This window comes from Zeus faber, assembly GCF_960531495.2.
Source record: "Zeus faber genome assembly, chromosome: 16".
Taxonomy (NCBI): domain Eukaryota; kingdom Metazoa; phylum Chordata; class Actinopteri; order Zeiformes; family Zeidae; genus Zeus; species Zeus faber.
In genome coordinates this window covers 26,890,888-26,904,977 of record NC_137202.1, presented here as the reverse complement: position 1 = coordinate 26,904,977, position 14,090 = coordinate 26,890,888, and the positions used below count along the sequence as shown (strand labels likewise).

At 45.8% G+C, this 14,090-nt stretch overlaps 1 protein-coding gene across 1 annotated transcript in view; it reads right to left on the bottom strand.

Moving 5' to 3' along the window:
- Positions 1 to 14,090, bottom strand: part of ptk7b (protein tyrosine kinase 7b) — an 81,385-nt gene that overhangs the window by 17,800 nt on the left and 49,495 nt on the right. The window contains exons 2-4 of the mRNA XM_080016082.1: positions 9,422 to 9,718; positions 1,748 to 1,850; positions 771 to 955 (exon numbers count right to left, since the gene is read on the bottom strand). Of these exons, the coding sequence (XP_079872208.1) occupies positions 771 to 955; positions 1,748 to 1,850; positions 9,422 to 9,718 (585 nt within the window). The remainder of the gene's footprint in view (positions 1 to 770; positions 956 to 1,747; positions 1,851 to 9,421; positions 9,719 to 14,090) is intronic.

Sequence of the window (14,090 nt, the reverse complement as noted above, 5' to 3'; positions counted from 1 at the left end):
TTAGTGCTGGGTGGATCATTCTGATAAAAATAATTCCGCAGATCTGTTAATTTCCGCACTTGGCAAGTTGCAGGGGTTTGGACGATGTAAAGCTGATCTGAAAGCTTCAGCAGTAAACACGGAGCCAGCGTCTAGAACTCTGAGGAGAAGCAGAAAGATGTGTCGTTGGGACACATACATCCATAGTTTGGCGTTTTTTTAATATTAAAGTTCCAGCCCAAAGCAGACGCTAAATATTCATTGTGTGAAATATGTCAACGAGACTTCAACGCCACAAACTTTATTATTTATTTAAACCTACCTGTCATATTTATTTTGTTATTGATTTGATCAAAATTTTACTTTAGTGCAATGTTAATTAAAGTGGCTGCACTTGTTACTTATTGTTCATGAACTGAAATTATTTGATTTCAAGTAGTAATATTCATAAAATGTATTTATTTATTTTTAAAATAGCTTTAACTGACGGGACTTATTTTATTTTGAAGATTCAATAAAAATATATTCTACATCTACATGCCTTCATGATGTCATTCTCTATAAATCCTGCTTATCAATTGTTTTCAAGCTCAATAAACACAGATAACATTCGACCGGAATCTCTCCCCTTTGTCCGGGAAATTGAAATCTCCCAGGACACACACACACACACACACACACACACACACACACACACACACACACACACACACACACACACACACACACACACACACACACACACACACACACACACACACACACACACACACACACACACACACACACACCTATGATGTTGAAGGTGAAGTTGCTGTTGCTGCAGACGTGGCCCGCGGCGTTCTTGGCGCAGCAGTAGTACAAGCCGTTGTCTTCGGGGCTGGCGCTGCGCACGGTGAGCGTGCGTTCCTTGTTGTTGATCTGATGGCTCTTCTCCGTCAGCCGCAGCCCGTCTTTAAACCATTGGCACGTTGGCCTGTGAAGGACGGGGAGCGTGACGGGCCATGAGAAAGACACGGAGAGAGAGCGACAGACAGAGAGAGAGAGCGCGAGAGAGGGAATGAAAAAACAGAACAGGTAGTTTGGCATTCCTCATGACCTTTAACCCCTGCACTTAAGAAGACTGTGCTGTTACAGACCCTCTGGGAACTTGCAATTTTTCTACCGGATTAATAAATGCAAATTCTGCCAATCCCTGCACTATTTGTGAGACCCTTCCATATTGCCCAACATAAAAGTATCTAAGAAACATGTACATTTAGACAATCCCACCAAACTTAGCCTCAACCGCTGTTCGTCCTTGCAAATGAAGTGGCGTTGGTTAGTAACCAAAAGGCCCTGCCTGGCTACCAGCCAACGCTATCGCAAAATAACTGCCAGAGATCCCATCATCGTGTGATGCTTTGCATGTTAACGTTTTGCACCCCTGCCATATTGTTGTGGAACACAAACGAAAATGTAAAAAACAAAAACTAATAAATTATTTCGAAAAATAAATGAATAAATAATTTAATAAATAGAATAAATAAATAAATAGACAGATAGATAGATATACGTGCCAATGTGCTGACATGAAATCTTCAAACACTTCCACAATTTATTTGCCTTCCCAAAAACTCACAGACTGAGGGAACATGTTTCAAAAAGCCAATAAAAATAAATCATCCGAGGCGGCAGTAAACATTAACATACTGTATATATAATATACAGTATGCTTGTGGACTGTGTGGACACGGAGATAAGGGTGGGGGTGGCTGGGCCAGCTCACCGTGGGTGTCCATCGATGTGACAGCGCAAGGTGACTGGCGCCAAGCTCTCAATCTCCCCTTCAGAGGCCGGCTCCTTCAGGGTCACCCCACCGCTCTCCAGCCCTATGGGGAAAGAGAGAGAGAGAGAGATGAAGATAGGGGTCTGTGTGAGAGTGTGTGGAGAGAGGGGGGTTGGGCAGACAGTTGAAGGGAGCCACGGGGTCGGCTTGAAGCTGTGAGGGAGGGGGGTGGGAGGCGGGGGGGGGGCACTAAGTGGCATTCCTGATGTGCATTCTCTTTGGGACGCCGAGTTCTGCGGCTAGCTGAGTGCTGTTGACGGTAATGGATGCAGCAGCGATCCGAGCGGAGCCAGCAGTACATCGGCCGCAGAGACGGGGAGACAGAAAAACAGGCAGACAGAGAGCACGCCGCTACATCAGGGTATCCTTATCCTCAACGCACGGAGGGCGGAGCCGCACCCTTTCCTCGGCTCTAATAAACAGGCTGTACGTGGCATTTCTTTGTTAAATAAAAAAGGGTAAATGTCTGTCACAATTATCGGCCTCATCCCCGCGACCGATTTCCCAGAGAACATTACGCGGTGACCCATCCCCCCACAAATCACCATGGATCTATGAGGTGATGTATTTCTGTTTTATTACCAATGGATCAGCTCCATGAGATGGAAGTCTACCTTTGGTGTGGACTGCAAAAGCACTAGCGTGCTGGGGAATACCCATTCCTACAGGGTTGTGTTGCATGGCTGCATAAATAACATTCAGCCCGAACAAGCATGTGCTCCAATCAGGGCCGCCCCCAAACAGTCGACCAAACGTTAGTCGACGAGCAGAGTCAAAGTCGACCAAGTTTTTCCAAAATAAAGCCCCATTTGGGAGCTGCGTCTTCTCAAAAATCAACCTCAAAACAAATTTTAACGAAAATAAATGTTTAGCCTCCATGCTGGTTGTTCCGACGCATTCAGAAGAATAATTACAGCTTTTGCAAGTAATTAACAGGCAGCTGGTTTCATGCGTGTGTGCCACGCAGCGCTAGTAAATTAAATGAATATTTTAGTGGTAGGTTCTATGTTATTGTGTTGGTGTTACTGATAGTTTAACAAACCGTTCAGTGCCCTCAGTGGTTGTTCCCACACATTCAGAATCGGGATGTTCCTTAGGACTCATTTCCCTTGACGTTTAAACGCAAGTTTAAAGTTAGACTAGTTGAATAGTCTAAAAGTCAGAAAAAAATATTGCGTGTATTATAAGAGCCATTTGACACCGTTGATCACATTCTTCTATAACCAAATCATATTTTAACTTTCCTGTCGGACCGGACGCGGCTGGTGGCGCGCCCGAGCCTCGGGGGAAATTCGCCCAACGAGGGGATGGTGACACCGGAAAAACGATCTTTCGTACGTACATTTCTGTTCAAATTTTATGTCAATATGTCATTTAAATGTGTATTTTAATAAAATACTCATGGCACCTAAAAAGTTTAACTAATGAAATGTTCAACTTGTGTGATAAACAGGCGGCTCGCTTCATGCGTGCAGCGCTTGTAAATTAAATTCATATTTCGAGGTTTGCATTTATATGTAGTGTAGCTCAGTGTTGATGTTAGTTACAACATTCTTTGTCAGCCCTGGAACTCAAACCATTTCCGATGCCCCAAAAACATATATTTAAAGAATTAAATTAATAACATAAACGTGCGACGATTACACGATTAATGGCTTGAACTGACGACTAATAGTCGATTAGGAAAATCTTTCAGGGGCAGCCCTCATGCTGATTGCTGCAGTACTTACACTATGGCATGTTTTGTTGGCATTACATGCACGGCTGTATGCGCAGAATATGCCTCCTGGGAATATGATTACTGGGCGTGCCCATGAGATCGTGCTCGTGAGGGCATGCTATGTTCGGGTCGCACGGGGTTACACACAAGGTTAACATCTTTTTTGTTTTTTTCTATGCATCTGTGGAAAAAAGTTGCCAACTAATGTTGACATCATTGCTGAGAAATACACGCCGACAACCTTTGACCTGAGATGGAGTGAGAGGCGGGTTGAGTTTGGGGGGGGGCGGGGGGGGGGGGTGCCATGGTAAGGCCAGAAGCAGTGGCGCACGAGGGAAGGCCCGTTGCAAAGGATTACGGAGGAAGCTTGAAACACACGGCACCATGGGGGATCGTGGGAAACTTTCTATAAACCCCCTCACGGCTCTCCCTAACCCTGCCATCCCTACCTGAGCCAGGCAGGGCTCATTAGCCAGCAGCCATGCCCTAACTTCTGAAACTGCCGCCGACGGTATGGCCAAGGCTCACTGACTGTGTGAGTGTTTATATTTCATATAGACTGTACATATATGTGTGTGTGTGTGTGTGTGTGTGTGTGTGTACGTGAGGGAGAAAGAGCACTCGCAAACTCAAAGCCTCCGTACTCAAACCCCGGAATGCTGATTGGCTGCACGTGTCAATCAAGGTCAAGTGCAGTTTCTAGCGCCGCAGCTCGGTGAAGCAGAGGGGATGAAGGCCGCCATAGCTCCAGCGACCCAGTGCCAGACACATACAGACAGGCCTGTTATTAGTGAGGTAGAGAAACGAAGGGGGGCAATTTACCAGGAGGGGAAACAGTGAGTCACTAAGGGGGAGAAGGAGGAGGAGGAGGAGGGCAGTGTTATGGAAAGAAACATGAAGGAAGCCATGGATAGAGTCCCACCGGCTGACTGACAGCCTAGCTGGGTGAAGGAAGAATGTCTCCAGGTGATTCTCGGCATTTGCTTTAATGCCGATGGCCGGGACGAAGCTTAACTTAACTCAAATTGAAAAAACAATGCATTGACTTCTTATTGTCTGAACTCGTCAGACCTTGCAGTTCTATGCGCTTAACCGAGAGGAATCTTTTTTTTTTTTTTTGTGCTACCCTTTGTCTGCCGCCAAACGTTAAGCCCCTTCTCCCTGCTCAATCTGCCAAGTACAGAGGGAAGGCGCTTTCCGCACAACCTGTCGGCGGCAGACGTTGTCCTTGTAATCTCTGTAGTCAGAAATCGTGACTAAGTGTTACGGCAACCTGAAAGCGAGCCCGGCAGCCGGGTCGGGATAAGCGGTGGGCAGGGTAATTGTCATGTTTGGAGGCAGAAGAGGAAGTCCTGTCAACACAACGGGCTGGCAACCAATGAACTACGAGGCTATCTGCAACGCAAGACGCTCAAGTTATTCACGCTTCATTGTGCCAAGAGACAGGTGTGGCGTGCGTGCGTGCGTGCGTGCGCGCAAGCACAGCTATATTTGTTTATTCCAATTCGTGGGATGATTCGTTTACACGGTGAAGAACTTCTCAGGCAGACGGCAAGAGACAGCTCCTACGGTGTGCTTTAATTAACAAAAATAACAAAGTGCCGTCTGGTCCCGTTATTGGACGAGACGGCGTAGCCTAGTTTGAGGGGATGCTGGGCCGGGGCGGTGCTGGTGGGCCAGGCAGCAGAGAACACTGAATCAGAGTGCTGCTGGGGGACGGGTCTGACGGGAGGAGGGGGGAGATGGGGGGGAAGAGTCGTTCTGCTGCGGAGCCAACATGTGGAGGCTGCCAGCACGCACGTCTCTCCGTTGCTATGGTAGTTAATTCAGTAAAAACTGAATGTTTTTGTGTAAAAATCCTTTTCTTGTAAATAATTAATTCCTGAACTTGTAACGGGGAGGCTCAATTTCCTGACCAGGCTTTAACATGACGCGGTTGAGTACTTCCACTCAGAGGACGTCAGTTGAGTAGGCGCTCCTTCAGTGTGGCCCAGGACACGTTCGCGTTTACACCGCTAAAAGAATGTGGCCCAGCGATCGGATCTCAATGCGGTTTGGATGTGTTTGCGCCAGGCAATACAGCTGTCCACTTGTGATCAGATCACCAAAGGCGCAGGTTGATGCCAGGTGTACCCGGGGTCTCTTCCTCGCTCACAAATGGCAGCCAGTGTTCCTTGAGCTCTGTTCACGCGTATGCGGATATATTTGAAATCGTGGTATTTTCTCTAGAAATGAGGTCACTCTAAACAAAGCTTTTGGAAAACACATTCCAGGGTGGAAAGCTTTCAAAACCTATGAGCACGAGCGACTGCTGACGACCCTTGTGTTGTTCGCCGTGTCTCCATTCAAAGTTTAAGCCTCTCCAACATTAGGAATCACGGCCATACTTCATTTTTGTATGGATGTTATGATCTCGGCGCTCAGGAAGAAGGCCATTACGCCTGCTCCTAATGTTCTCCTGTGGTGTTTGTCATGTTTTATGACATTATCACCCCCTACCAGCCTGGCATGCTTATCTGAGTGCTTTAAATCATTTTTGCGTTCTCGTGTGGACGGAGAGATTTTTATTTTTTTATTTTTATTTTTTAAATGGAGGGGGGAACATGCATTTTCAGAAATAACCATATACGTGTGGACGAGGCGTAATATTTGATGTTCATTCAAGATTACGAGCCACACCTCTATTATGCGTTGGAGAAAATTAGATCTGAAATCATGAAATTAGGAAATCAGGAAGGGAAGCAGAGCTTTGAGGTGATCCTTTTTATGCGGTGGTGGTGGTGGTGGTGGTGGTGGTGGCGGCTGGGTGCATAACGGCAGCCCACCCAGAGGAAATGCCAAGAATGCCCGAATGACAGAAGAGCGACAGCAATGGAGTGAAGAATAACCTAGGCAGCTCTTAAAATACGTCACAACATTCAAAAGAAAAAAAAAGTAGAACATCTGGTAAATAATATTAGCACATGAACATTTTTCATTTTATTTTATTTTTTTTAATCACAACGCCTAATTAGTCTCTCCGCCCTACTTGAAAATGTCCCGAGGACCAACAAACACATTGGGGGCTGCCTTGGACACAATCAACCAACAGGGAGGCCATGTTCTCTATAAACAATGCGTGTGTGTGTGTGTGTGTGTGTGTGTGTGTGTGTGTTGAGGGTGGGGGGGGCTGTGATAATTGCTATAAGCGATTCTTCTGGAGGGCAGGATTAGGCTGCCCCGTCCCTACCGCTCCCTCGGTCGCATTCTGCTGCCACTCAGCCGCACACGGCAGCGCATTGTGGCGTTTGCACACGCCACAATGCGCTGCGTATGTGGAATACCGGCCCCAGCCGCCCATCTCCAAGCACCAAAACCCTACGCACGCAAACTCACGCACACATGATCGCACGCAGATGGAGAATTAGTGCCGCGGGGGGGTGGAGGGTGGGCGGGGGGGCTTTACTCCAGGGCTCAGTACTGCTTTATCGTCCGTTTAACGCGTGTTGGTAAAATATGGCGGCGTCTGTCATAACACAGGCCCCTGTCCGCCGGCAGCTGATCCCGGCTGCGGGGGACGCCCGCTTAGAAGGCCCGACTCAGCGGCCCCCGTAAACAAGGGGGCGGGCACGAGGACGGCGGGGGCCTGACGCATAACAGCCAAACCGGCGCTGGATTTACCGCGGCGCTCCATCGTGTGCGTCGCCGGCACTGTACACGATCGTCCGTTTTTCCTACAGCAGAGGAAAGGAGTGATAGGAACTCTACGCCGCTGAGAATGTTTTTAGATTTTTGTTTTTTTTCCCTTTAACTGGGGGGCGAGCTTGCTATATTAAAGTCACCAACACGAAACCTCTTCCGAGCAATTACAAAGTTATCGGCACCATTGTTTGAGCGTTTTCGCGCATATAACAGCTATATACCCCCACTTGAATGGGTTGGCAATATTAAATAGTCACCTGGCATCATCGGCAAGAAAGAAAATATTTGTATATTAACCCAAACAATTGGGACTAAGCAAGATGATTGTTTCCCACAGGTTTTACTCAAATAGCAACATTCCCTTCCTTTATGTGTAAGTATCAATGCCCTGACAGGCCACAGACTGTCACACATAATGATAGCATGTTGTTAAAACTGGTGCTTCACGTCCAACTTGTTTTGATTTCGATTTAGTACCTCAGTTGACTTTTATTGAAACGGGAGCTCGTTTTTAACTTTTTGAACAGGAACACATGAAGACATTTACCTACAGGTCGGACAAGGGCTGCCCGTGAAGCTCCTTCCAACTGAAAGAGTCCAGCCTCGTCGGCCTGGACATCTTGGGCTAAATGTTACTACTTTTATTATGGAAAAAGTGAAATTGTACTGAAGCTAGACATGAAGAGTCTAGCTTCAGTACAATACACTAAACCCATGAGTGGACACGTCACAAACCGAACCTAAGCTCCATTTCTGTTGCGCTTATCTCCGTTTCCATCGTTGTTTTTTTGCTTAGATTTGATAACATGTTGCTGTGCATATCGTTATTTCACATATGAAAATAGAAAGACAAATGTTTTTTTATTAAAAAAAAACAACAAAAAAAAACTTGGTAAGTAAGTTAACCAAGTAACACAATATCAATTTTGTCTCGAGCTGTACCCGACTCAGAATTTTGTCAGTCGAATGGGATTCGGTGAATATTCACCCGCGATGGGCGCGTCAAAATGTTTTTATTTTTCGAGGTAGGTTATTTTTATTTCACGTCTCCTTATGGAACGAGACAAGTGTGTATGGAACAGTATGGAACGGAACACATGAAAATATATTTATGATTGCCCTTATTTAGAATTCCACATTGAAATGTCATCCCTGTACATTTTGTAAGCTTCTATCTGTTTTATCCTGTTATTTTAATGGACACTGACAGAAAATAAACAAAAAACGACCGCTCGACTTCTGATTACGAATGTCAGTCGACTGACCGGTTTCCGACTGATGACTCGTCCATTATTTATTATCCAATTTCGGGTTTTTTCCTCTGTCTATATATGTCTGTGACTATAAACTCGTAATTAATACTGGTGTATTTGGACTTCAATCAAGTCCCAATTACCATCGCTGGGCTGGAAAGGAGGACATCAACCTGTGGCAGCCATTGTTAACCCAACGATGCTCGCTTTTTTTCTGCTGTTGAAAAGGCCGACAGGACACCCACCTACTGCGTTTCTGAGGCACAAAGGTACCTTGGGCCTTGAACAATGACCTGTCAAGGTCGTTTTTTATGCCAGAATAGGGCTGGGCGACATTCTCATGGCTTCTCCTGAAACTCAAGACAGGCACAGTGATGGAGCGGCACAAACCAAACCCGAGTTCTCCATGTCCCCGGACTACAGTGAGTCTGCACAAGGACAATGCAGGGAAGCGAAAACTCCGGTTGTCAATACGGTGCGAGGATGGCGGTGATAATCCAAACCTTCAATAATTATATGGCTTGGAGGTTTAGCACACTGCTCAGTCATTTCCAGACAAAAGCCTTTTGAGAAGATGTGGGAAAAGAGTGTTACACAACATGGTGTGTGTGTGTGTGTGTGTGTGTGTGTGTGTGGCGGGGGGTTGGGGGAGAGAAAAGCAGATACAAGAAACTAGAAACACATGCTTAGTGGCGCATATATCTAGTTTCTTTGAGGAGAGGGGCGGGGGAAACAAAGGAAGTAACAAAGAGCAAAGTAATGACAAGGCAAGAGTATTGTGTTCACCGCAGATACTATCCACTCTGCACTCTAACTGTTGCTTTGCTGTTTTTGATTCAAAAACTGAGAGGCAGAGCCCTGTCGGGATCATCACAACACAGACAAATGGCCGCCAATCAGAACTGCAGCCAAATCATGCTGAGACGTCCATCTCACCCATCGACCGAGCGCCGTACTCACACTTGATGTTGAAGGAGGCGTTGGTGGAGTGGAGCTCCTCGCCCGTGACCCCGTTGAGGGCCACGCACTCAAAGTTCCCGGTGTCCAGCTGGCGGTCCACGGCGGTGAACTTGAGGTTGCTGCCCTCCTGGAAGCGCCGGTCGCTGTTCTCCAGCGTCTGGCCCTCGTGCAGCCAGCTGTAGCGGATGTCGGCTGGATCACCCACCTCGCAGCGCAGCATGGCGCTCCTCCCGTGCAGCGCATCCTGGGACTTGGGCTCCTTGGTGAACTGGATGGCTGCATCAACTGTGGAAAAAACTGATAGTGGAGAGGGGGGGTTGGGTTAGAATGTGGTTAGAGTTAACATTTGATCTGTAGGTGCTGTGGGTGAGCGGGGGCTTGTAATCAATGGAAAAAAATATATTCTCAGGAGTAACCGCGGAGGGAATGCAATTTGTATTCAGCAGATGTGTTCAAGCAGAGGGGCTGAGAACACAGTTACACAGCTTAAAGAGTGGCAACTACGGCGGGAGACCGCTGGATTAAAACAGAGACTCGATGTGCAGCACGCATAACACAGCGCACGCACTTAAATCTTTTATATCCGGTCCCGCCGCTTGCACGCTCCGTGTGAGGGGAATCTCTTCTGCCCCATTTATTCGCTTCTCGGCGGAACAGAGGACGGGCTCGGCTCACAGCAATGCTGACAAAGGTGCCGCTACAAAGAGTGCACAGCACCGGGACACATCAGGAGTAAACGCAGAAGAGGGGCACGATGAGGTGAATGGATGCACAGCACTGCAAAGAGGGAGTGGCACATTATTTTATTTTATTAATGACAGACAGACATTACGGATACGTTTTCCATTGGAGTTTGGCGCAGAGGAAGGGGGATCAGAGTGGTCCGGGATATGAATATGAGTATTGATCAAAAATTGCACTTTGCCATTTCAATTTAGATCGTGTTTCATCTCAAACTCCCCAGCGGGTCCAGGTGCACTCTGCCGTCTTGTTTTGGGGGACTGCTTTCAGTGAGGTCATCAATACCGATCTCCTCCCCCTCAACCGCTTCAAACAATGTTATCACACCTGATGCCAAGAAGCGGTGGAGTCGACTGAGCCGAGAGACAGACAGACACACACACACACACACACACACACACACACACACACACACACACACACACACACACACACACACACACACACACACACACACACACACACACACACACACACACACACACACACACACACGGGACATGTGTGTGCACGCATGTCTTCTGGCTTGCATCGCTCGGGTTTAAAGCCAAGTTTTAAAAAGAGTGTGCGTGGATCTTTCAGTAACATGAAATCAGTGTGCCCTCCATCTTTGACGCTCCTTAATTCCCTCACGCTGTCCGTCTCCTGCACTGTTCGTCCCTTCATGAGACCGGCCTTTGTCCGGCCGCAGGTGGCTAAGGTTTTGGACGTGCAGAGATACAGATGTACGGTCCACGAGCACTTAAAAGGAAGCAGCAGACTAGCTGACAGACAGGCCGAACAGAACAGTCAAACATTAACAACAAAGGGAGGTTGGCCCTCGTGTAGGTTGTGGTGACTCAAAGGCTTTCGTGGAGGTTTGGTTCTAATGTTTGAGGGGGGCCACCTGCTCGGTCTGCGTGTGACCGGAATGTATGGAGACACACAGCCTACGTCTACCTCTTCATCGGGTAAAGGCTTCTTTATAGTTCTGCGTTGAATAGCGTGGGTCTCTGTATCGCCGCTGTAGCTTACGTGAACCCCTCCCGAAATGCAACTACACGTCGGAGCGGCGCAAAGACCGGGAGAGCTGCGGTTGGTCGGCTTTTTCCGGCTACCCGTTTCCGGTTCATTCGCCAAAAGTGGGAAAACATAAAAACAAAAATAACGGAGCAGATCGAAGAAATGCTAGCTAAGGAGGTCTGAAAACGTCGATTTCTGTGTTGTTATATTTAGTTATAATTCGCATTGTGGAATATCCGCCAACATCAGATGTGACATCGTGTTCCGTTTTTTTATATCATCCGTGCTAAAATAGACTCGACACTGCCATCTAGCGTTTGGGCGGTCAACATGCGTAATCAGAAGCAGAACCATAAATACCGGCATCGACACCTCCTGCGTACCTACGACGCCTATTGTACGCCCAACTATAAAGCAACCTTAACGCTTCAGGACAGCACACCACCTCTGTGCCAAACGAGGGAGCGAGGGGAGGATGACAGACAAGAGGGGGATGGGCGAGAGAGAGAGAGAGAGAGAGAGCGACAGAGAGAGAGGAAAAGTCTATAAAATCTGGGGAAGACTGCCAAGTTTGCTGTGCTGTTCAAACCCAACAGGCAGCGTGACCTACATCCCAGAATCCCTGCCATTAATATAAGCAGACACACAATAATACACTGAGCCGTGGGGACACACAGCGCTCTCTTTCTCTCAGTCTGTCTACTGTATATATCTTACAAAAGAATCTAAGGCTATGAAGTGCCAATGAGAAAACGCGACGTCCAACTCATTTATAGCATCACACATTCACTTGATGAATACACACACACAGTCATCCTTGTTGTCTACATTTTTGTTGGTATCATCGCAGCAGCAAACTATGTCAAATAAGCACATATATAGATACTGTATCAGTTCAAAAAATATGAAATCTTTATTAGGGAATATCCCAAACACAAAATGGTTCATATATATATATATATATATATATATATAGTCCATTATTATTGTCCATTATTATGCCCTAATGAACATAAAACGGCAGACCAGATGACCGGCCTATACTGTTCAGTATGTTTGAGATTTGGAACTGTGACATTCTTGTTATATCCAAGCTTATTAAATCAATGTATAAATGAATTCAACAAAATAAAATACAATAAAAGACAGGGTCTTTAAAAAACAGGGACCTTAATTATTATTATTATTATAACTGAAATTTTCAGGAATGATATTAGGACTCTATATGGATGAGAGCGAGTACTGCTCTCATAAAAAAAACGTGATAAACAAAAACCTACATCATTGTAACGCAACAAACCATCATTGTAACGCAAGTGAGGTCTGGACAGCCACGCTGGTATTTTCCACATGCAGGAACCACGTGTTCGATGTCAGCACTTCACTTCCAACATCGGCAAAGAGTGATCGTGGAGGATAGAGATTTCATAAAATGATCGCAATCAGCTCAAACATTTGCGTATAACATATACGTTTCCATGAGAGAGAGAGAGCGTGCTTCAGAAAGGCAACAGAACATCAACTCAGATTTCTTTAATAAAGCATTTTGGCGCGCACACTACCAGAGAGCACAAGCATTTATAGTTGACGCAGTGTGTATGTGATATCTAATGCAGCCAGTGCAGGTTTCTTCTTTTTACAAACACAAAGAGGTCATGGAGTTTACAGCTATAGCAGGGTAAGAGAGAGACTGAGTTTTCCATGAGCCCCTGTTTGTTTGTGTGACTGAAGGTTTGTATATCTGTGGTGGGGTTTGTTTGGGTATTTCTGTTTAATTATGTGTGTGTGTCGACACGAGGGCTAAACGATTTGGGAAAATAATCGAATTGCGATTTTTTATTTTTTTTTAGACCAATATTGCTATTGGGATGCAAAGTTCCTTATCTTCTGTATTATTCACTGAACACAAGCAATAAATCTTTCTACAGTATGACCAACACAACATTGGATACGGTCAACATATAAACTGCTCTTTACTGTAGGCCAGGCCTACGTGTTATGATGAAATGAGATGAATTGATATGAATAACATATCTTTATTTAACTATTGAATTGTAAAAAGAAAAACCTTCAACGACAGTAGAATCTTTACTGATTGTTTTAACTTCAAGCCTTGTAATTGGTTGAATCTGAAAATTAAAATAAAAAAAATGCAGTGTTTCAGCAGGAATTTGTTTTTTATAAAAGTGTTGCGCGCACACATCCATTTAAATTCTCTGTGTGCGCAAGTGAATGAGCTTTGTCCGTGCGCCGCTCTGTGCGCTGTTATTTATTTTATTTTTTTAGCTTTATGCTCATTCAATTAATTAAAAAAAGGTTAAAAACAAAACAGACTGCATTCTGGAAGAGGCTCCGTCCGGACTACAGAGGTGTTCCGGGCTCTGCCAGCAGCACACTCCCCAAGCAGCGCACCCCCCAAGCAGCGCACCACAGTGTGGGACAGAGCACCAGGTCTCACTAGGGGGCCGGACGGAGGCTCCGTTAAAACAATCACTTGATTAGGGGGGTTTGTTTTCGTTTTTTTCCATTTTTTTGGGGCCGCTTTCTAAAAAATCACAACAAAGGATAAAAGGCGGAGGAGCATTAAAAAAAAAAAAAAAAAAGGACCAAATCGTCTAATTGTCCCGGAGAAAGGAGCCGCCCCACCCCCCGGGTCTCTGCTCCCCGGAGGAGGCGGGGGCAGACGCAGCCCAGCCCCAAAGTGGGTCAGATCACAACTGTTAAAAATTGTAATAGATATTCTAATATATTGATGGGTTTTGTCAGAAGGAATATTCAAACGTGATTTTTGGCCAATGTTGACAGCCCTATCGTTAGGTTGTTAAACAGAATTTTTTTTTTTTTTTTTTTGAATAATCGCAGCTTTTGCCATTTGAAAATTGCGTTATATTACATTGCGATTTCGGTTTGAATTCAGATTAATTGT